The sequence below is a fragment of the Lytechinus variegatus genome, chromosome 13, assembly GCF_018143015.1.
Source record: "Lytechinus variegatus isolate NC3 chromosome 13, Lvar_3.0, whole genome shotgun sequence".
In the NCBI taxonomy this organism is placed as follows: domain Eukaryota; kingdom Metazoa; phylum Echinodermata; class Echinoidea; order Temnopleuroida; family Toxopneustidae; genus Lytechinus; species Lytechinus variegatus.
Genome location: NC_054752.1, coordinates 4,909,028 through 4,934,865, shown reverse-complemented (window position 1 = coordinate 4,934,865; position 25,838 = coordinate 4,909,028). Strand labels below are relative to the sequence as shown.

General features: G+C 35.0%; 1 protein-coding gene across 1 annotated transcript; it reads left to right on the top strand.

Moving 5' to 3' along the window:
- The first annotated feature begins 11,018 nt into the window (after window positions 1-11,018).
- LOC121426317 lies at window positions 11,019-12,774 on the top strand. Its single transcript, XM_041622571.1, has one exon. It carries the CDS (start codon window positions 11,019-11,021, stop codon window positions 12,750-12,752), a length of 1,734 nt encoding a protein of 577 aa, XP_041478505.1. The 3' UTR covers window positions 12,753-12,774.
- Window positions 12,775-25,838: the final 13,064 nt, after the last annotated feature.

Below are 25,838 nucleotides of genomic sequence, written 5' to 3'. Positions count from 1 at the left end.
GCGACCCCACCTTCTACACCTCGCGCAAATAGGACTCTAAACACGTAGTGTTGGGGCAAAAAGGACATCCTTTATAAAACATTTTAATTTTGTTTTATCATCCCCGCAAATTCGACCCTAAACACGTAATGTTCCGAGCGAATTAGATACCCTTTTTTCATTATTTTTGTGTTTTTGACACCCTTATCACGTTACGTACGTAACGTGCCCTATCGTGAAAAGGACATCCTTTTTACGTGCTTTTTTGGTCGCGCATGGTATCCACTCGTCAATGTAAGTGGCCCCCCCGGGATTAAACCTTGAATTGAATTGTATGTTAAATAGTAGGTTAAAAGCAACTGAAAATATGTATTATAATAGCAATGTATTATATTGTATCATAATATGAATTATGACTATGGTTTGCATTTCTAGTCAGTTAAAATGCAAAGAACAACGAGATTCAGATTATTTTTACAAATTCAATAATTTTGAGAATATAATGGAATGAGCTACATGTGCATGTCATATCTAATCTAATCAATTACCAGTAGTCACTTATCTGATTTGTAATTTATATTTATTGTATTTTTAAGTCTTGTATCATTGCATAAAAAAATTTATCCACGGGTACTGAATTTGCCAGGCATGTGAAGGTGAAAGTATTTTTTCAGTGTTTTTTTAATTGTTATGTACACTGTAATTGATATGCATACGACAATGATAGATAACCAATTTTTATGGCTGTGTGAGTTGTAGATCACATGAAATTTGCAAATATTATGTTTTAAAATGACTGATATTTTCATATTCATATCAATTCTTTTTTTTGGGAGGGGGTATATAATGCAGACCTGACAAGTGACCATTGTTTTCATTTAGGAGTTCAATCCCTTCTCCTTTCATCCATATTTTATAGCTTTTATAAAGTTACGAGGGTTTCATTGACCCAACAGACATGTAGAGATTGAACTTTACCTCCTACCTCAGTTGTTATACATGCTTATTAAAATATTATTTTATTGGAAGGTTTCTTTCAAGTAAAATTATTGTCTTGATGTTTATTTATATATATATCTGTGCATGAAATGTCACTGGAGGGCAAATTTTCAAATGTGGTTCAATAAATAGTTGAATGTGAATGAAACTCTATCCGTATCTAAACTTCCTAAAATATGTAGTAATTCACTGCAATTTTATTGTAAATTTTGAATGAAATTCGTTTATATAATCTTACTCTTTTTATAAGCAAGGGATGACCTGCCATGACTACTTGAGACATCTAACATTCTGCTGTATAATCAAGGATAAAGGCACAAGGGTGAGGCACATGTACTTGTATGCTGCCTGGCATGCTATATTTTGAGAATGACTCCTTGATTAGGCAGCCTTATCCAAATGAAAGGCCATTGTCATTAATACGCCACCCCTTCCTCAATTTTGCCTTCTCCAGTGCCCCAATTGCATAAAAGTTAGTATTATGGTAACCTTGTTATCAAATGGTAACTACCATGTTAACACTAATCAAAGCCAATCAAGATCAAGGACTCCATACAAGTTGTATTTGCATGGTCAATCATAATTGTAACTTTTTTTATGCAATGGGGCCGATGTATATTAAATCCTTGATCACTGACAACAAACAATTAATGAAACGGGACAAAGGCAGTATTGATGAAACTGAAAAACCAGAGTCAAAGGCAAGGTTGGAAGGGATGTTCCCCCCTCCTCATTTTGAAAAAAAAATTCAATTGAATATACTACAAATATAACTATAGGCCTATAGCCAGTTTTAGGAAATTGCATAGAAAATTGTCATCTGCACCCACTCAATTTTCAGTTTTGCTCTTTGCACCCTCTTGATTTTAAAAATACTGGACCTTCCTCTGAGGTATTGTGGGGTTGGATTGGCTTGGGTATTTATGACGGTGGGGGGGGGGGGGTAATATTTCACCTCCACAATAAGAAAAAACATAGTTTCCATTTAAAAAATTTAACAAGTAAAGTTATTTAAAAAAAAATCAGTGACAATAATACTAGTCAACACCAGGGGCTGTGAGGGGGGGGGGGGGCTGTGAGGGCTTTCTAAAACCATGTACAAAAACATAAAAATTACCATATAAATATGATTATTGCATGGTCAGCCCCCATTTTCAAAACTTCCACGGCACCTAACACCACTTTCCGGAAGGGGCGGGGGGTGGGGACTGCCTTATCCTCAAAAGTAAGATGGCCCCGGGCCGGCCCCTGTCTCTGGATCTGGTTCAGTATTAACAAGTCAGTGGCATACACAGGGGTGGGGGTTACAGGGGTTAAACCCCCTTCAATTTTTTTAACCCTCCCACCCCCCACCACAATTAAAAAAACACTATTTTTTATATTTAAGTTTTTATTGAAGTAAATCATAACAATCACAATATTTACAAATGATTAGCATGATGGAAAAGCATAAAATCATGAAACATTACAAATAAAAAAGGCAGATTTAAGATTATAATGATCTATAAGTTTTCAAGAGGGAAGCGCCGAGATAGAAAAAAAAGACCGCCCTTACTAAATTTTTTGAAAGACCCTTTTTATTCATTTATTTATTTATTTATTCATTTATTTCTTTTTATTTTATTTTATTTATTTTTTTTTGGGGGGGTTAGGGACGACCAAAAATTGGAGGCTAAGACTTTCTGTTTTTTTTTTTGGGGGGGTCATCAACATTTCATTCAGCTTGACCCACCCCCATCCCTCTTAAATATTCCTACTTAGGCTACTATAACAAGTTATTTATTTTTTTCATTTTTTTAATGAGAAAGAGTTTGCCTATTTTTTTAGAGGACCGCCAACTTAAGCAATTCATGCCATTGAAAAAATAGGCCAATGTACTCTCACGGCTTATATGATGACAGCTAGTTAGAAGAAATAATTTTTTTTCCATGATCGATCATGATCCGTGGTACATGTACTTGGTATCGTCGACTCGATCTCCCATTCTAAAATAGGCTCTCCCCAGGATCAAGTCTAAAAAGGATCACAAAATGCTGTCAGACGAACGTGAATCGTTTTAGTTGCAACATTTCTCTCAAATTTTAATTATGAGAAGAGTAATGGAATAATTCAAGTAGAATTTTCCTCTAAAACAAATACATTTGTTCAAGTGGTCTCGCTGTGTTTGGTCCGGTCTTGGACCTAACGTTAGATCTAGACCCATTTCCGCATTCAAAGTGTGATCGATGACGTCCAGATAGTTTTGTTTACAAATAAATCGTAAGCGGTGAAGGATCGATTGCCAATTGGTATTTATAAATTTCAATGATTCAAATCTATATAAAGTAAATTCAACATATCGTAATAATTTTTCTGACAAAACTTAACAAAAATATCTAAAACTTCTAACAAACTTATTTTTATTTGAATTTGTTACTTTATTCATGAAATATACACCTTCCAAATCTTATAATGAAACAATGATCGTGTTATAAGTTCCCAGAAGAAACTTGGCAACGTCAAAGACCGTATATGGTATTTGACGTGCATTAGTCGTACTGGGTAGCAAAAGTAGAATTAAAAGACAACTAATGATGGGTTATTGATGCCGATCGGATATATTATTAAGCAAGACATTATATCTTTTGAGACGTTGAGAACACCAAATCGGAGTAGTGTTTTTCAAGATATTATGCCGGAAATGGTCGCTCTCTGCGAGTCCCAGGGGCCAGGCTCATTCGCGATTGCACTAAAAATGTCACTAATAAGAATGGAACTTTCAGGATTTATTTGAATATCATCAAAATGATAAGGATTTTCGAAATTTGGAATGTGATTTCTCGTGAAATTTTGGAGATACCATATGACGATGGAAAGGAATAACCTTAAAAGGTAAGGCAAACCTCCAAAAATGTAGCTTTTTAACACATGTTGAATTCAAATCTTACAGTTGATCGTCGAGTAGTGTAAAAGTTGAAATAGCATATCAGCTGGCTGGGCAGCGCGCGAGGATTTCGTGCGCGCGTACTTGAAAGGGCTTATTTTGTACATAGCCTATGGGAGTGAAACAGCCGTGGGCAGTGAGAGAAGTTTAATAGCGTATAATGTGGGCTATTATTCACTATTATTCATTAAGCACCCTCCACAGGTATTTTCCATTTTCTGAAAATGTCCCCCCTTAACAAGTTTTGGCGTATGAAAGCCCACCATAAAAAAGGTTTGAAAACAGAACGATACCCTTGATAAGTACTCCCTGAACTGACCCCCTATAGGCACGTACAGCAATATTTGTCACGGGCATCGGCTTTACCTTTACATTGGGTTTCGTACCGTCACACATCTCCCACACCTCGCTCAAATCGGACTTTAAACACGTAGTGTTGGGGCACAAAGGACTTTCTTTATAAAGAATTTTAGTCTTGCTTTTTACTTTCCCAAATTTGTCTTTAAACACGTAGCTTGTTTAGCGAAACGTTTACCCCTTTTGGGGGTATTTTAGAGTTTCTGACACCCTTATCATGCTTACTGCATACGTAACGTGCCAATTTTTGAGAACGAAATCCTTTTTACGCGTTACTTTGGTCGCGCCCGGTATCCACTCGTCATTGGAAGTGGCCCCCGGGGTTCAAATATATATCAAAATGAATTTAACAAAATGCACTTTGTCATTCATGGTAAAAACATAATAAGGCAACGTTTGCCAGCTCAATTTATCGCGCTCGATCATGTGTGATGTTATTTTGAAAAAAAAATATTTGATTTCAGATTTATACATTGTTATCACATACATTCATGGGCAATCTGAGCCAATGGTCAGTAATAGGTGAGGGGAGGGAAGAAAAAAAGTTATGGAAGAGAGAAAGCTGGGTTGTATAATACCTGATTTTTTTTTACATTTAATTAAGAATAAAAGAGACCTTCCGAATACACCCCCAATCCAGAACATACCAAATCGTGTCCTTTTGTCAAGAACACTATTCATTGGGGATCAGTTGTTGGTGCCACAGCAGCCAAATGACTAACGTGTACATGGTGTAGTCCATAACATCTACCGTCAGGCGCAATCTCGTGTTTGTGTTTTTTTTTTTTTTTTTTTTTGGGGGGGGGGTTGTTTTTCAGAAGGATTAAAGTGGTCTGAATTATGAGCCTAGCATAGTACCTTGGACTATTCCATTGCGTGCCTTGACACACCGTTGACATGAGTTTGTAACTCGTGCTAGGCTTGAAGCAAGATCCAAGACCTATTTGTTGTTTGATCGTTAAAGTGTCATTCTATATACCGCGTGACTAACCATATAACACTTATCTCCGACAATAAGAGTACAAAATTACATAAACGGCATAAGTAATTATGAAATCTCGTTTTCCTCTTTACTGGTTGAAGGTACTAGTTCGTTCATATACCATAGTGAAATATTGAGAATTTCATCTTGCTACTATTAAATCAATGAACACAATGAATTGAATAGTTGATATATTTAGTATTAAGCACTTTTTCTATTGAAACAATGCCAATTGGCATCTGTCATTTAAACAAAACGCTGAAGAGTTCTTTTTTAATTAAAAAAACATCACCGTGAGAGGGCCTAATAAAAGAAACGATATCAAATTCAAATTCTAACGATTGGACAAGGATACAATGGCACCTTCACCTATGTTAATATAATATTAAGAATATCAATGAACAGAACGAACCGAAGAATTGATGTAGTTGGTAATTAGCACTACTTTTATTGAGACAAGACTAATTGGCATTTTTTCATTCGGACAAAGGCTGGAGAGTTTTTTTCTGTCTTTAGAAAAATGATAAACATCACCATGAGAGGGCCCGATAAATGAAACGATTCCAAGTTCAAATTCTAAAAATTGGACAAGGATGCAATGGCCCCCTAATAATATTCATGACAGCATCTGGGTCGAGAGTGGCAAAGTGTGGATTAACGTCTTGCCTGAGGACACTAGGCCACGGTGGGATTCGAACACACGACCCTCTATTTTCAAGGCTAGAGTCAGAACCACTACACCACGGCTCTTCCCGACACTTCTGATACCCGAGTTATGAGATTCAAATTATTGACCCTTCAAAAAGCGATAGATGGATATTTAGATGTTAGAATGATTTTGATTGCTATCTAATGTCTTAACTTAATGATGGATCCATCCCCTTCTCTTTCGAGGCATAGCAGGATCAAGATCAATTTACCCCCCCCCCCCCCCATTGCTGCATAAATCTTTTATTTCAGTTTGAATAATTATGCTACATATTCTAAGCTTGATACAGTAATTATTAATTCCTTGGTGTGACTATTAAACCATTTAACTTTTTTGAGGTGCCACGACCATCTACTATCATATATATCCTTGTATATCAATTTTCTTTTCTACATCTACTATAGTAGTAGAAGTAGTAGTAGTAGTAGTAGTAGTAGTAGTAGTAGAAGTAGTAGTAGTAGTAGTAGTAGTAGTAGTAGTAGTAGTAGTAGTAGTAGTAGTAGTAGTAGTAGTAGTAGTAGAATACTTGTACGGGACATAAACAAATATTCTGTTCAGCTAAGTAATAATGTTATAGAAAAGAATTCAAATATTTATTATTGGATTAAACTCTTTGTTACATAATCTTAGAGAGTTGAATACATCACTTCGTCGGTTTTAAATAGCAATGTGTAGATATCAACAACAGTTTTATCTCAAAAACCATAACATTGAATAAACGGGACAGAATAATATAATTAATTAAAGGTGGAAAACATCTGACTAATAGAATCATCGCGTGGAACAATCGCTTGCGGCATCAGAGTCCTTCTTGCGTTGGACGACTGTTGTCGTAGAAACGTCGATCAAGCTTCAACTGTAGACATGGTAGAGGGAATTTACGGCTCGGAAGGTTACTGAAGCTTTCGATACAGGGGTGTACATTCTCGTAGAACTTCGTTCAAAGTTAAAACTCTGGAAAGAGATGGGGGAGGGGTTGTATAAGACCAAACAGTCCTACACATCAAATACTTTGTTCTACTTAAACAATCAACATATTATGACTCACGTATTCTTTCGTTAATAATCCATTTAAATCTTGCATCGAATTTTACTATGATAAATTAAACATCATTCCATTTTCTCAATCATGATAATATAAAAAACAAGTAATTGGTAAACTAGCCGTTATATCCTTTCACATAATTTTCACTGTATATCAGTTATGAAACAAGGAAATTATTCATGTATAAAGAAACAATTTTTATACACGCTTCGTGTTAATCAAATTTTGAAGTACCGAAATTATGCATTTTATCATTATTCACATGTATTCCATTCGAGACGAATAATAAGATAATTCTGTAAAGTATACACTTAAAGCTTATCAATTTTGATGAGATATAATATAAAATAATTTACACTTACGTTATCCCGAATTCTTAAATATCAAATCAAAGTGCAGGGCAGCTAAAGCAACCATGGAGGGAGATCGAGAGGCATGACCACTGGAAAATTGCCATTTCTCTGCAATTTTTGACGTGACCAGTAAAATCAGCGTAACATGGTTCCACTTCTCGCCTTTCCTTATTTTCTCCTCACACACAAACAAACAGTTGCAAATAAAACGCCTGCCATAACGAGTTGACTGAAGAACTCAAAACAAACACGTCTTTCGTGTATATAGCAAAATCAATCATGTCAATGGTATATTGCTAAGGTTGGGCGCGGTTTCGGCGGTATGGAAAACTGCGCAAACTCACAGGTTTGAATGGTATAAATATTAGCTGTTTTATTTGTACGAATACGATAAATCTGTCAACTATCAATATTAAATGGTAATCTTAGAACTTTCTTGTGACATTGCTTAAAATGGCAAGTTTCACCAACAATATCAACAAATTTTGCGGTCTCATTAGACTTATCAAATTAATAAATAAGCTAATAACATTTTTAATTATTCCTAAATAATTAATTTATTATGTATATATATATATATATATATATGTATATATATATATATATATATAAATATATATAAGGGTAGATAGCTCTGGGGAACCTTGATTTAAGCTACGTCTACCATGATTGTTCTCTTCATCCATTTCTTTACAATATTTAAATAAAAGAGTTGCCAAAGCTGTTGTACATGTATACCTTCATACATACATGTATACATATATATATATATATATATATTTCTTTTGTTTTTCATTGTTTGAATTAAACAATATTTCATTTTTTTGCAGATTTGAAAACAAGGACCAACTTGACTGAGCCATATAGCATTAAATAATGCTAATTCTACATGTTCAGGGAGGAATTAAACGTTGTTTCACTTGACAACGGGGAGAAAATTTAAATATTTCATATAATAAAATACAAAATAAATAGTGAGTGGATGACGTCATGATTGTGCTCATTTGCATACTGACCAGGAACTGTTTTGTTAAATTAAGCAAAACTTCCAAATGGCATAACTTTGTTATTTTTCATCTGATTTTGATGAAATTTTGAGTGTCATGCTTGTTTGATTTTTCTCTTTTCATTTAAATCAACTTTTTGTTGGGGTTGACTCGTCCTTTAAAAATATTTCGATATTTCCATCCCATTAATACAAGACCATTCAAATCTAAATAGAATATCAAATCATGACTAATAACATCGAAAACATTATTGTCTCAGTAATTTCTTTCAAAGTCCTAGTAATCTCAGCATTGATAACGTTGATTTCATTAATGTTTGAAATTTATAATTAGTTTATCATTGGAAAAATGACTAAATTAGTCACTTAGTCTAGACTAAAAAAATGTTTCAATAAACATTCAATTAACTGATTGATTGATTGATTGATCGATTGATTGTTTGATTGATCGATTGATTTACTGATTGATTGGTCGATCAATTGATTAATTTATTGACGGATTGATTGATTAGCTGATTAAAGGAATTACTGATTGATTAATAGATTCATCGATTGATTGATTTGGTTGATTGATTGATTGACTGACTGACTGACTTACTTACTTACTGATTGATTGATTGGTTAATTGATTGTTTGATTGATTGACTAATTGATTGATCGATTGATTGATTTAATGATTGACGATTGAATGATTTACTGATTGACGATTGATTGATTGATTGATTGATTGATTGATCGATTGATTGGTTAATTGATTGAATAATTGATTGATTGATTGCTTGATCGATTGATTGGTTAATTGATTGATTGATTGATTGTCAATGATGAACTGACCAGAGCTAGACTATTCCTCCAAAAAGTGGTTTGCTCACAAACTGTGATTGATTTATTTGATTGATTGACTGATTGATTGATTACCTGATTGATTAATAGATTGATTGAATTGTTGATTGACTGATTGACGATTGAATGATTGATTGATTGATTGACTGACTGACTTACTTACTGATTGACTGATTCATTCATTGATTGGTCTATCGATTGATTGTTTGAGTTGATTGATTGATTAACTGATTGATTGTTGATTAATTGACTGATTGATTGATTGATCGATTGATTGACTGATTGATTGATTAGCTGATTGACTGACTTACTGATTGATTGATTCATTTATTGATTGGTCGATCAATTGATTAATTTATTTATTGATTTGATTGATTGATTGACTGATTGATTAGCTGATTGACTGACTTACTGATTGATTAATAGATTGATTGGTTGATTGACGATTGAATGATTGATTGACTGACTTACTGATTGACTGACTTACTTACTGATTCACTGACTGATTTACTTACTGATTGATTGATTCATTCATTCATTGGTCGATCGATTGATTGATTTGATTGATTGATTGACCGATAGATTGATCGTCAGTGATGAAGTGACCAGAGCTAGACTATTCCTCCAAAAATTGGTTTGCTCACCAACTGTGATTGATTGATTTATTTGATTGATTGATTTACTGATTGTTTGATTGATTGACTGATTTACTTACTGATTGATTGTTTGATTGACTGATTGATTGACTGACTGATAGGTTGATTGATTGATTGATTGGTTGGTTGATTGATTGATTGAATTATTGATTAATTGATTGATCGATTGAATGATAAATTGATTGATTTGTAAGTGATTAAGTGACCAGTGCCCCATTGTACTAAGAGTTACAATTGATCCAATCAATCGCAACTATGGAAAGTCAGCAAATTCAACATTATAATCATCATAACCTCTACTCGAGAATTTGTTTTGAGGAACGCATTCATGGCTCGCGTTTACCATTCTGGACAACCTGAGAATGCCCGTTCATGCGCTCATGCGACCCGTTAAATGTGCTTCAAGATACAGATAGTACACCACGTCTCGACATGCATGTATGTGCCAAATATGCAAGCGACATGGGCATTTGAGAAATGAATGCCCAGGCAACCAACAAGCGATCGGTAACTTAGCAACATATGACGCATCTTTGTCATTATCATATTCATAAAGTGCAACAGTGCCAGCCATTTCTTTTCTCTCTCTTTCTTTGATGAGTCCCCCGCATTGCTTCACACGTTTCAAATGATTCAGTTGTGGGTGTAAAATGATGATACACGTTACTATATAGTTAAAGCTTAACAACAACAAAATACCCTCACTGTTGGTTGCATGAGAAGATCTTCTTTCAAGTGTTTACCTTTGAAAAAAAAAATCCCGCAAATCAGTATTTTGGGAGAGTTTATCGAGTCAGCTAGAAGAATATCACATTCATGTAAGTTGGATATTAGTATATTTTGTAATGCGATGGATTTAATGTGTATTTTTCATCACGGAATCGTTAAAACATTGAGTTTAATGAGTGCGTGATCATGGTCATAGTTTATTCTATGTTGTGAGAAGCACATCTTTTTTACATACCAAGATCAGAAGATAATTTAAGAGGTAAAGAGGTAGACGTACTTGGGACTTCGAATGTTAGTGAAGAATATTCCTACCCTAGCTCACCCTCCCACCCCTTTCCCTCTTCTCTCCCTATTACCCCCGCCCTCTTTCTCTCTCACTTTCGTATGTTATTATTTTTACAGCTCTCATCCTAATCTTTCATTAAATACTTTCTACGATGGCGTCTGCTTTCAACTCAATAGCAGAGGGCTCTGTTTGTGAAGAGGCTGACTGTGAATCGATTACTGACGTCACGTTCTATGTGAAGGAGAAAAAGAAGCTCTGTCTTGACTGCGCCTTGAAAAATGATTGCGTCGGAATAGCACGAAGAGGTGGGCCTAATGTCTTTTGTGAAAAACACGAAAAAATCATGGACTTATACTGTAGAACAGATAACATACCACTGTGTTATTCTTGTGCATCGATAGATCATCGCCAACAACAGTGCGTTCATGAGGATATCACGATCGCACTAAAGAAAAATAGAGAAGATCTCAGCATCCTAAAGAATAGGGCTATTGATCAATCAGAGTTATGTCGCATCTATGGGAATGAGATTCATAAGACCAGACAGGCCAAAGAAGATCATCTGCAAACTATTCAGAATGACGTTGATTCCGAAATCGAAAACGCGATCGAAAGAGACACAGCCAGGGAAAGGGAAGATGCTGATAAAATCGACAAGGACATTGATGGGGAAAATGAACAACTTCAAGAGGAGATTCGGAAGATCCAGGAAAAAATTCAAAAGAACGATGAAAAGAGAGAGAAACTACATAAAGAAAATCGATCGAAAGGAAAGAAAAGACGAAAACCCATAAAAGTTAAACAGCACATCCTTCATGCTGACATTCAGAAAATCGCTCAAGAGATTGAGAGAAAGATTGGAGAGCTTGAGAGATCATGGCAAGACGACATCAAATCAGCAGAGAAAGCAGAAGGGACACTGGACAGAATTCTTGAAGACGATAAAAATATTGTCATAGATGGACATCGTGTAATTGCATCAGTGAGTGAGGAACTAAAGAAGCAACTGAATGAGGGTGAGGTGAAAAAAATAAATCGTGTTGTATCAGGTGTGAGGTTTGTAAAGGGTGTTGGGAGAGAGAAGTATGATGGAAGAATTGATGGGTATGATGGAGAGTGGAATCTTATTGATACAATCAACGTCAGAGATAAAATCACATTCCCGTACATTGTTGGATGTATAGATGAAGATAAGGTGTTGATCACAGATAGGATGACTGGTAGATTACATACGTACATGTTAGATTTGAACAGTAAAACCATACAGAGAGTGATCAACGGTAGTGATGCATCATGGATAATCTCATGTGCAGTACTGAATGATTACAAGGTAGTAAGTGGTAGATACATCAAAGGTTGTACAGGAGACAGTCTACCTGGGTGCATCAGTGTATACGACAGACAGTGGAATCACATCAATGACGCCACAATACCAAGAAACACGAAGTGTACTTATGCAGGGGTGCGCGTTGCAATCGATCAGGATGGGATGATCATCGCTGCTGAAGGGAGTCAGTCTATGATATACGTCATCAACCCAGCTAATGATGAGATTATCAACACCATCACGTGTAAAGAGAAGATAGCAATGCATGATGTGCTGTCATCAGGTCACATCATCGCTCGACCTTCACCACTTGATCGCAGAGCACTCATCATTGACAGAGAGAGTAATCATAGGGAAATCCCCCACAGTGATGTCATCTTGAATGTGTGTGTTGATTGTATGACAGACGACATCTACCTCGTGACATCAAATGATGAGGGTAAGACATGTGTGATTGATCAGGTGATGAGTGAGGGTGATATGAAGAAGAGAAGAGTAGCATCATTCCCTTTATCAACTAGACTGAATAAACATGATAGATTCAATCACCTTGTCTGATCTCGAGTGATGATGACGTCATCAGGGAATATAATTGCATGTGATGGAGATAATATTTTCATATTCAAAAAGCGGTTCATCCTCTAGATCCATGACAGAATACCGAACAAACAAATGATATTTGGAATGTTGTTACATCTTACTATTATATGCTTTCAAACTGAAAAGAAGAAAAAAACACAATGAAAACGCATGATTCATTGTAATCCAAGGTTTCTTTATGGGTAAGCTTCATAGTCATATTGAAAACCTATCAAAGATATGCTCTTTTCTTGTACGTTGTGTCAGAATATTTTATACCAGACTATACGCCGTTGATTTCTTGGCGTGAGTAAACATTAATATTACTTATGTCTGCATAGCAGCTCTTTATTACTGTACCCGCGTAATTTGAGTTCAGTTCCATATGTAATACTGAACAGTTAAAATGTTCCCCATTATGTACTCATGCCGGTTGAAAAAATTATCCATCGCGTGTATTATAGCTACCAAGGTCTTATCATGCTAATGAAACAGTAGATGTTACTCTAAATAATTGTTCAGCAATATCTTGATTCAGTGATGAAAATTAAAATTACACGAAGCGCTATACTCCTTTATACGTTGAAATTGTGTTCTTTTGACTCCTTTGAAAACACGTTATACGTTTAAATCAGTGTTGTAGTGCCTTGATGCTCGGCCTTGGCCTTAAGGCGCCTTAAGGCCTATTTTTTCAAAGCCTTGGCCTTGAACATTCAAGCCTTGGCCTTGAGAGGGCCTTGGCCTTGGCCTTGAGGATTTTGAGCCTTGAAATTTCAAGGCATTTTCAAGGCTTTTTCAAGGCATTTTGTATTTTGTACTTTTATTTATTTTATATAAGTAATCATAAATGTTTCAATTGTTCTGTATATCTAATGACACTAAATACTACCAGTCAGCAGTAGCAGCAGCAGAAGCAGTAAGTGTACTTAGCAGTGCCATCAATTGCAATTATCATCACATAATTATGTAACAAAGAGAAGTGATGAAAATTAATATTATTTATTGGTAATATGATGTAATCATGACTAATAAGGATAATGACAATATCAATAATAATGATAATAATTATGATAAGGATTATAGTCAGTGGCGTAACTACAGGGGGGCATGGGGGCACGTGCCCCCCCCCCAATCGGCTGACTAAAAAAGGAGGAAAAGAGGGAGAAAGGAAGAGAAACGTAGTGGGAAAGAAGACATTAATGTTCATTATAATGTTATAATTATGTTATGTTACATTACATTAGAAACATGAAACATAATTTGCTCAGGGCATATGTCTTCATTGTTCCTGGTGCTCCCATTGTCTGTTTACCTAGATATACATGTATAATCCTGTTATACTAAAACCTCCCATTTTCAAGTCAATATACACCAAACTACCAAATATATTTCCTCGCACTTCGAGTTATTCTTTTACATGTACAATAGTATGCTTCTTTTTCATGAATACTTTAAGTGATTGTCCCATTTTAAGGTCTTAATATAAAACATTTCCTTCCGTGCTTACGTTCGCAGTAGTGGATTGGTGAAAGATGTCTGCTCTCCATCAATTCCTAGAATGAGTCCTTAAAATGTCCCTTTTTTTGTTTTCTGATCTGAATATCAAAAATTTTCAGCTCGCGCTTCGCGCTCGCATCATTTGGTTAGTGAACTACGTAAGGTCTTCTTGAATTCCTGCAAACAAGCCTTAAAATGCCCCTCTTCAGGTCTGAATTTCCTAAGTTTTCAGCTCGCGCTTCGCACTCAAAAGATTTGATTAGTAAGATGGGTATGTTAATCATGATTACAAGTGCTTTATGTGCATGTTTAGATGTGATTCTAACAAAATCAGCAAGCGCTTATTGGCACTCCCATTAAATGACTATGGTGAGATGTGTATAATCTTAATAGATAAAAGATTCCTAAAATATAGTCCTTAAAATCTTCCTGTTTGGGGTCAATATTTACAAAAATTTCAGTTCGCGCTTCGCGCTCGCATTATTTAGCGAGACAGGTACGTATCATGATTACAAAAGATTGATTGTAATGTCCCTTTTTAGGTTTGAATATCAAAAATTTTAAGCTCGCGCTTCGCGCTCGCATTATTTGACTAGTGAGATACATGTCCGTTTATTGGCACTGTCCTTATAAAAATATCTCTATTAGGTCAGTATACCTGGCAACTGGGCGCTAGGCAATTCCAAGTTTTTGCTGGTGCCCCCCCCCCCCAATGCCGTGACCCACGGTACGCCACTGATTATAGTGATTTTATGACAGGAATAATTCTGACAGATCTGACTGCAATTTTGACAACAATTTTCATACTTTTAAAATAGCTTACTCTAAAGAATGATAACAAGGTTGATTTCTATTCCATTAGGTTTTCCTTGCATTATTTTCTTTGACCAACAAAAATGTTTTAAGTCTTAATGATATTCTGAAAAGAATCGGTAAACTTGAACACAAACTTCAATTTTGTCATTTCCAAATGGGCTATGGCATCAATGGCATGATGAGCCAAATATTTTGAGGGGCCAAGCATGGCATACAGAGCAAAATTTTAGGTTTCAAAATCATCTTATTTTAATTTTATGTCTAAATCTACATGATTTATCATGAAATTATTTTCGTTTTAAATGTACAAGGGTAAAAAATTTTGCTCACTCACACCTTTTATACATTTGGTCGTGTGTGTCATGTATGCCGCCTAAGCATTGTTGTCTATTTTTTTCCATATATTGTACAATTTAAATGCCTTGGCCTTGGCCTTGGCCTTGAGGTTTTCAGGCCTTGGCCTTGGCCTTGGGTTTCCATGCCTTGGCCTCAGCCTTGGTTATTGAAGCCTTGGCCTTGGGTATTAAAGCCTTGGCCTTGGAGGTTTGAGCCTTGACTACAACACTGGTCTGAATTATAATTGATCTCATAATAATGTTGCGATTTTTGAGAGGATCGTGGTCACGTTCGCTATATCTCGATGCGCATTACATCTAAACATTGCTTGCTTGTTTGTATATTTTCACTTCCAACATTAGATCAACATAAACAAACAAATTGTTTTGATGTGGCTACATACGAAACAGCCCCTTGAATGATCTCGATCATGACATGATTATAATTACCTGGATTTACCGAGAGAGGGGGCTGTTACAATGATTACGATACATTATTATAGCACATTGTATATAACATATAAGAATTATTGTATAACTTCACAATTGGGACTTGGTAACCAATATGTACCAGAATAGTGTTTATTTACTAAACGGGATCTGTTGTTACCAGAATGCGCATTTAAAAGTGATTTATTCCATTTTGGTCATGTATAGCTATGTTTTTTTTTTTTTTTTGGGGGGGGGGTGGGGGTTCATTACAGGAAAATGTTTCGCTTAATGGTTTTAGATCTAATTACTATTTGAGTATGTACTTCTGCAAGAGTTAAACATTATTTTTTTTCAATGTCCATGTGTATAAAGATTAAAGTGCTTTTAATGAACAGCTGCATATTTATGATATTTGTTTAATATGTTCCATTAAAGTAGGCCTACGTCAATGACTGTTTTGCTTGCTAGAATGTTTATGAAATTTATGTTCAATTACGATTTAGTTGCAGGCGCAATAAAATGATAACTGCAATTTCTTGGATTTTTTTATAATTTTCATTCTAACGGAAATGGTTTTAATAATGCTTTGTGTAATCGAGAGTGTTTTGACTTCATCTTTTCTTCTTAAGAATCTGAATGAATATCTGCAAGAGTTTAACAGAAAATTTTTCGCTGATTGCTGGTCGAATTTTATATAAAAACATTCGGGATTATAAAGATTGATTCATTCGCTTTAATAAACATGTTTGTGGTAGACTGATGTAAATACGTTTAATTCAATACTATCATGACTATATCGGGCAGTTACTGTATTGCTGAAAATTTATGTTCAATTATGTATCAATGACCATGCTGACAATGGAAATTATATTCGCAGGCGCATTATTATAATCACCTATAAGAGCTGAAATCGGTTAGATTTGTATCGTTTTACATGCTTAAAAAATTATATCTTTAAATTCTTTGTTCATTCAAAATTGTTTTGACTACATCTTCTCAAGAACCTAAATGAACTTGATATTAGAAAGATGATCAAAGCGTAATTAGAATGGTGATTTGTAGCGATGTTAGTGATATTTCTTTTTTACACGATTTATCAAATTTTCTTCTGTTGTTTTCATGTATCATATTTTACTACTAACCAAAAGTTATAGACGATCATTTGTATATACTACAGCTACATCATTTGAATATCTAAATCTACCGTTAAAAAAACATCATTGAAACATTTTTAGAGTTATGTATTATTTGGTACTTTACAAGGATAATGCTTTAATTTACTATCGACTCCATAACTTAATACATTCATAGATATTTCTGCCATTGTGTAGAAAATATCAGTGGATTGCTGGTATAACCCTTTTTTAACACAATATATAATGTATTTGGGTGAAGGAAATTTTTCTGCTGCAATTGTGTTATAAACTGATGTGAATACTTTTTTCTTTTCTTGATACCGCCTCAGACTCTTTATCTTGCCTAATTGAATTGTTAATTTGAATTAATGAGCTTCAATTGACAAGAATATTTTGTTTTATACATACATGCAATGATAACATGAAATATTGTGTATGAAATTTAAATTTTCAAAAATGTGTGAACCACTAAAAAAATTATTTTAGTACTATAAATATGATGAACGTACATGTAACTACAAGGGGATCTTGAAAAGTTTTGTTTGAAATCGATTAGATTCGTTTCATTTTTCATGCTTACTGAAATGATTTTGCATTGTTATGGACAAAAATAGGATGTTATTGCAATAGTCCGAAAAAAGGTGTTATAAACGTTTTCTGCGATCATCTCTTTATTGTTTCCATGTATCATGTGAGTTAGCAAAAACATTTGTACATAGACGTTTCACTAAATCATTTCAATATCTACCTGTATATTATCTGCTTTAAATTTGGGATGTTAGCGATAGTAAGATTGTATATATATTTTGGATACGTCCAAACACTTTTTTTTCATACATTATCTCTACATTTAAACGGGAGCCAACCGAGTGACTGATCATTAGCATATTAATTCTTTACACTTTATCAATTTAATCTGCTTTCACAGGAAAAAAGCTACATGTAAGTAGTAAAAACCAGTGTTTACATATGCTGTAAAGTTCGAATATTAGCAGTGGTTTGAAAAAAAGAGTTTTCCGTACGTATTATGTTTAGAGCTGCTTTAATGTATCTCCTCCCTGTGCTTTATACTTGATAATTAGCATATGCTTAAAGGACAAGTCCGACCTCACAAAAGTAGATTTACATAAAATGAGAAAAATCAAACAGGTCAAGTTCAGTCAAGATGGTTATTGTTGGCAAATCTCTAAATATTGTAAATTGTAAAAAGTCAGACAATAAAAAGATAGAAATAGTGAGAGACATATTGACTCTCTCATTTGCCTATCACTGAGTTAAGCATTATGACTGTTTTGCAGAAAAAAATAGTGAAACTGCAATGTCATAACTTTCTTATTTTAATCCGGTTTTGATAACATTTTAGCGCTAGGCTTGCGTGGCTTTTCTCCATTGATTTAATAACTCCAAATTTTTCGGGGTGGGCTTGACCTTTAAACAATAGGAAAAATGAAAATGAATGTTTGTATTTGTCATGCTGAGATTTCCGCTTAAATTATATTTCATCGCTCCTCAGAGAATCATGCAAGACTAATTATTTCGGAGTTAACACGTGACCAATAAGAATTAACAAGAAAAGAGACATGAAGAAAGAGAAAGGGGGAGAGAGGCGGGGAAACAGAGACACAAGAAGTGAAAGAGGCAGAAAGGAAGAGAAACAGAGGGAGAGACAGAAACAGAGACACATGATATAATGTAGAGGAGAGAGGGAAGGGGAAACAGAGAGGGAGAGATGAAGAATTGGACAAAAAAATTGAATGAAAAAAAAAAGACAGAAAGGAATGGAAAGAGGGAGGGGAGGGGGAGATGACAAAATGTAAACGAGTCAGGTGTTTATTGGCCCAAATTTATCAGTAGACAAACGTGTTGTTTCTGAACTAAGATTGGGAGAATGGTTTGATCGATTTTGATTTATTCACGAAATATGAAATAATATGAAAAAATTTAATAAATGAATTAGTAAATGAAATAAAGCGGATCGTAGACCGAGTGGTTGCAGATCAAGTGGTATTTATGAGTTATGAATGAATTACCTTTAAGCACGACTGGTGACCTTTCCTCATGAACATTAATCAAAATCGGACAAGGAATAGCAGAGTTATCATGGTTATGACATTTTAAACCTTCTTATTATTTTGGCTAAAAAGTCATGTCTTGATCATGCCTTGGTACACAAAGCTAGCTGATAATGACATATTCCGATTTACTCATTATTTTTATTGTATTCATGTATTTGATTAAATCAATTATATGTATTTACATTTTGCCAACCAAAAGTGCCAGATTGATATACCATTACTGTAATCATGATTATTTTCAAGTGATAACAAAGAAAAGGCAAAATCGATACATGAGCCTACCTAATGATATTTTTATGACGGCATGCATATAACCGTTAAGTTAAATTACTATACCTTAAAATTCTAATTTCCTTATTACTTTTTTTCGAAATTTGATGACATTTTCATTATTTTCCTCGTGAATTTTTATAGTCATGTAAATCAGAGGACCTATTTTTTTTTCTTTTCATGACTGGGTGCAAAGTAAACACAGCAATAATGAAATAATAATAATCATCATAACAATAACACCTTATTTGCGCAGTGAAACCATTTCTGTTATTAAACCGCTCTACAAGCAGTCCCTGCATAATAGAGTTATTATTACCCTTCTCCAATCTAATTGCTGAGCGGTAAACAAAAAGGCAGAAGGTCCCATTTTTTAAAGTATTTCGTTTGACTCTGCCGGAGATCGAACCCCTGACTTAGCGTCACTCTACCACTGATGCCCTGGTAAGCCTCTACGCAACGCTTTAAACCTATGCTTCATATAGGTTCTTATTATGTAGGGTTGTTGAGTTTAAGATATTAGATTAGATTTAGATTTTAGATTTATATAGATTAAGATTTATTAATTTACGTAAAAATAATATAAACGAAGTAACAGTGATAACACATACTCAAAATAATACATACAGTTCAATGGCATTTCATAACAAACAATATCAAAGATTAACTGACTTGCCAGGAAAAGCAGAGCTTGTAAAAAAAGGCATGTCCCTAAACTTATTCCCAATATTATCAGCATAACCGGGCATGATGGCTCAGTCTTAGAGCGTCCGCCTCATGAACGGGAGGTCATGGGTTCGATCCTCGGCCGAGTCATACCAAAGACTTATAAAAATGGAATCTTCTGCCAACTTGCTGGGCGCTCAGTATTTAGATTGGAGAAGAGTAATAATGACATATTATGCTATGCAGGGCCCGCTGGTAGAGCAGTTTCCTAACTGAATTGGCCACCCTGGGTAAATAAAACGTTATTATTATTTATCATATAATATACATGTTACATTAAACAGATGATGATCAATTTAGAAGAGTCCAAGAATGTGATTCAATTTTATGTGTTACGCCCTTACGGTAAAATGAATATTAAATTTTTCAACAGTTCATCATTAAGCTGGAACCATTACAATCTTCACTCAAAAAGTACTCATTAAAACCAATTTATAAAGGTGTAGAATTATTTTCTCCAAAATAATCCGTGGACTGTTTTTACCCCGTCCTTTACGTTACCCCGTTGAAGTAATTAAAATACAGGTTTCATTGTGAATAATTATATTTCCAGTCTCCATGAGTGTGTGTGACAATGAGAGAGAGAGGGGGGTATATAAAGGATGGGAGGGGGAGGTGGGGTACAGAGAGAGAGAGGGAGAGAGATGCAGAGACTATGGTAGAGAGATATTGAGGGATCGAGAAGGGGGGGATAGAGAGGGTTGTGAAGTTGTCATTATAATGTTCCTTATCGATTGTGAAAAAAATAAACAAGCGAAACTGCACATTTATATTCACTAATCTGAAAATCATCCGTTTGAGAACGACAGAAAATAGTGTGGTTCGAAATAACTCTGGCAAATTATAGAGATGAACCGTACAGAGGGCGTACTAACTATATTCACAAACATGAACGTGGATATCATAATAATCATGAGCCGACACGACAGCGGACTTCAATCACGTAAATCCAGCGTCGCTAAGAAGGAAGGGGGGGGGGGGTGTCCCCTGACATAATCGTGATGGCTCGTTTTCTGTTGATAATTTCTGTACGAACTGTGTCAGGTACGCCTCTGACTGAATTTATCGTTATTTCTAATAAACATGTAATGAAAAGATGAAAATAAATAAATAATAACCGGTAGATAAATACATGAAAAAACAAATGGATAGGTAATTTAAACGTTTGTAAACTCCCTATTATACATAAGAGGATCACCATGGAGAGTAAATAAAAACGTTCGAACTTTCCATTCTTATTCATTTCGTAACCCATTCCATCCCCTCTTTCATTATTAACCTCATCATCATCCAATTTCATTTTGCTTTAATATTATAAAAATAAATCGTATAACACCGCGGCGTCCTGAACTTTGAAGCATGATATAAAATCATTTTATTTGTTTATTATTATCTTGTTCTTGCTTGCACAAGAATTTTGTCTTATCTTCTTCGTGTACATTGGTTTAGATAAGTGTTCTGCTCATATATATTTTAATCTCCTAAATGAGGAAGAGAAAAAAAAAGTAATACAGGACAACCCCCTTCCCAACCAATCTGTAACTTTTATGATCTTTCAGCATAAACATATTATATAGAGGTATTGTTTTTTTGTTCATTAGTTTCATATGAACGTGCGCATACATTGTCTTAACTATAAGCTTCCAAACCATTCTCTGACGTACAGGCCTAACAAAAGATAAGAAAATCAAAGAGGAGGCACTTGATATAAATTCGACTCTTTTCATACACGGGGAGCTTTCTCAGCATGTATCTTCATGATTTAAATTTGGGCATTATTTCAAAACCTCGTTAATATCTTCACACAACGATGACAACGTTGCACGTTCATAAACCATTTATGCTCTTTACCAGTGATTTAGGAGCAATTTCGTTAATGTCATACATGTATGTAGGTTAATCACTGATATGAAATAAAGATGATGGCGCCATCTATCTAGAAATAATCTACATGTATACCGAGGCGCATTGTTATTATTACACCGGCTTTAGCCCGAGCTGCCCCAGCACCCAAACTTGGTTGAGTACAGCAAAATGTGGGTAGAGTTCTTGCTGAAGGAATACACGTTATTGCTGGGTTTTGATCCCACGTCCCTCAAATTGAAAGACGAGAATGGAAACCACTATAGACCACCCCCCCCCCCCTCCCAGAGAAAAAGAGGAAGAGGAACCATGCAAAGAGGGTTTGGGCAACGTCTCTAAGATTTCTTTATGTGATATGGAAATAAAACAGGGCAAGAACGAAGAAATAGAAAGGGGAAAAGGAAGAAGCAAGATTATGATTAAAGATGACTGGGCAAAAAGGGGGAGGAGTACAACAGAAACAAAAATAATTAAAACATAAATGGCTGGACATCTATAACCCTAATTGCTTGATAAGAAAAATAATTTCAAAAATATCGTCAGCTCTTGGGTGCTGTTGCCCGCCTTTCTCCCACCATTTAATTGCCATGACGACCCCACCCCAACCCCTATACGGATTTTTTTTTTACATTCTACCCTTAGCCCACTAATTTACCTCTCTTCTCCGAGATAACGACACTATCAAAAGGGCTTGTTTATTGCATTTATGTCATGTAAATATTATATTTATATCGCTATCTTTATTTACATATTCTACCCTCGGCCCACTAATTTACCTCCTACATGTCTTACCAAGATTACGACAATATCCAAAGGGCTTGTTTATTGCATCTAAATCAGGTTCGATGACATTTATATTTATTCTATTTTGATATATTATATTCATACCTGAAGAGTATACATACCTTTGACATTAATGGTTAATAAGATTGTGTATAACTAAATTAATTGTATGCAAATGAGGATCAAACAAACGTCAAAAGTGCAATATTCAGGTTGGGCTGTATGTTCATGTCATCGTGATAGTATCTGGGCCTGTTGCAAGCCTTTGCTATTTCAAAAAGGCGTTGGAAGAACCAATTACCCGCAGTTTCAGATTGGATTTACATTAGAAAAAGGTAAGAATGAACCTAAAGTGTATACGTTATTAGAAATTAGAATAATTGTTATTGAGATTACAGTAATAATAACATGAATAATAACATGCCTTTATACTGTGTATCGCCATCTATCTAGAAATATCCCATTCTTAGGCGCACAAGAGAAAATGAAGAATGTGAGAGTTTGGATGAGTGAACCAGTGCCAAGAACTGTTACACAAGATAAGACTTTTAAGATTCTTAGATTTAATGGTTAATAAGAGAAGGTGCTCCTGCAAAGAAAGCTCACTCACCATAATCCACACCCGTTGTTGTATCAGAGAAAGTCTACTCACTATTAAGGGTTAATCATGTGGGGTCTTACGAAGAAGCTGGTGTCATGATCTGAGCTTATGGTGTGTATAAGGCATGGCAAGATCTTAACAACATGTTGGTGCAACTCCATTTAAAGCTTTCCAAGTGAAAATTGGCATATACTACCGTGACTGATATTTTTAATCTCAAAAGACATACTGTAATGAGACCATATTTACATGTAGAAGCAAGTATGTATGACAAACATGACATATTCATCCATAAAACAATTTAAAAACAATGTATTAATGTCAGTGTAGGTATTACACCCAGCCCCCTCCCTCTCCCTTCTCTCTCCGCCCCCCCCCCCCCCAAAAAAAAAAGAGAAAAAAAACCTGCCCTTATATTATACCGAACGTATATACGTACAAGCCCTCGCACACCATATCTATCCGAACATATAGCTTTAATTTATCAACTATCTGCAAAATATAAAATAGGGAGGGTAGCGGCATAATGTACTTCACATCAATATTCATCGTTTTGTTCTTATTCATCACTGAAAATGTAAATACACAAAGTGTTTTACTGTTATGCCGGGGTGTACATAGGAAAACTAGTCTAGAAGGATTACCTTTAGTCCGGCAGCCTAGGAGGTTTATTCAACCGAAAGCCGGACAAGCAAATGACCCCATAGCTGGATGGCATGGACCTTGAAGTTTACAAAAATGCATTGCTGCCGGGTTCTATGCGTGGTCTTCCCTCCGAAATGACGTAATATATGACGTCACTACAAAATGGCCCTATTTCACCATTTTTCAGACATTGTACACATATCATGAAGTCAAGGGAGAATATCTCAGCCAAACCATGCTTGTTTTGTATGAAACTTTCACAATGTATTGTTCGAGTAGTGCACAAGAGATATGCAAAATTTCACGAACATAAATTATTGTTTACATATGCAAATTACGTAATGAAATTTGCATATCATTAGTTTTGGAGATTTCTCGCATAAAAAATTGTCAAAAATCGATTTAGAAATTTATTTTCTTTTGTAGTGTACTTTATTTGATATTTTTTCTCTCAAGCATAATATCATTGTCTTCATCTATATCTCTACTTTAAGAAAATATATAACAGTAATTGAAAAAGACATTATAGACTGTGATTTCAGCCCCCTTTCCAATATGGTGCGCACGTAGAAATCGTGCGTTTTTGGCCTATTTTCACCATATGGCTGACGTGTGCGAACGATATGCCTACTTTATTGATGTTTCCTGCATTTTGCATGATATTAAATCTTCCAAACAACATATTTTCTTCTTCATTATGTCTCTGGTGATCAATCAATGATTTCAGCAAAAAATGATTGCCCACTGGGCAGTCTATAGGCTACGTTTTCAGCCTAGTTTTCAACAACGAACCTATACCATGTATGACTGCATCGTTGTAGTCGAGTCGGAAAAGGGGGTTTCTATGTACCATCAAAACATTTTTCACTCAATGTTTTGGTATTTGCCTAAAGTGTCTAGTTAATGAATCTTGATGTTCCCTTCCCAAAATCGTGTCCAACGGAGTTCAAAATTGATATCTTTGGCGGCCCTCTTGGACATTTTTAATGAAAATCAATTATTTTCATATTTTATTGCACAAAGTCTGACAATGGGAAATTTTAAATCAATACGCATTTCACTAGGATTTGGATAGTAGAAATCGGTTGAAATTGTTTTCTGAATAATCCGGTTAATATATTAAAAAAAAGAATTCATCAAAAATTTTGAACCAAAATGGTCATGTGCATTGACATCTATCTGTTTCATCTTGCATCCGGTCGCCTTTGTTGATGTGCCTAACATGCAGAAAATAACGTACTTAGCGATCGATAGAAAGGTATGTATTACTTGTATCATGTGTATGAGGGTAAAAGGCATTTTCTACACAAAGCAATTTTTATGATAATTAAATCTCTTGAAAAAGATAGAAGCTCGAGGCATTGCTCTACATTTTCATTTTGCATGCAATTACTCTCGGGCACCTTAAAGCATAGTCCCACAAGAACCAGTAAAATGTTACATACAGTACCATACCATTATCCATAGCTTGACTATTATGATATCGTGCTTTTCGGAGCCCCCAATGTGGTAACATTTTGTTTTGAGTATGTAATTTTTTCCTTTAAATCACTTTTCTATATCAGCTACATATAAAGAAATTGGGGCATAGCAAAGCCTAACCCTCAGGGGACTGCCAAAGTCACCCAATCTTTTTTTCGTATCTTGCCAGTTTCTCGGAAAATTAGGCATTTTGAGGCAAACAGTGTTTCTGCCTTGCGGTAAAGCCCTTGTTTTTGTTTTGTAACCACATAAAGATGACAAAGTAGGATCTTCTTTATCAGTTACATATGTCTATTTTCATTCTTTATTGTAAAAAAATGCAATGTTTGAGCCCCCATTCAGACAAAAGGGCATTTCTGCTATATAGTAAAGCTAGCTTTGATTTTGGAAACCACTTTGAAATA

Coding starts and splice junctions, on each gene's coding strand:
- LOC121426317 (XM_041622571.1), top strand. CDS start 11,019: ATGGCGTCTGCTTTCAACTCAATAGCAGAGGGCTCTGTTTGTGAAGAG.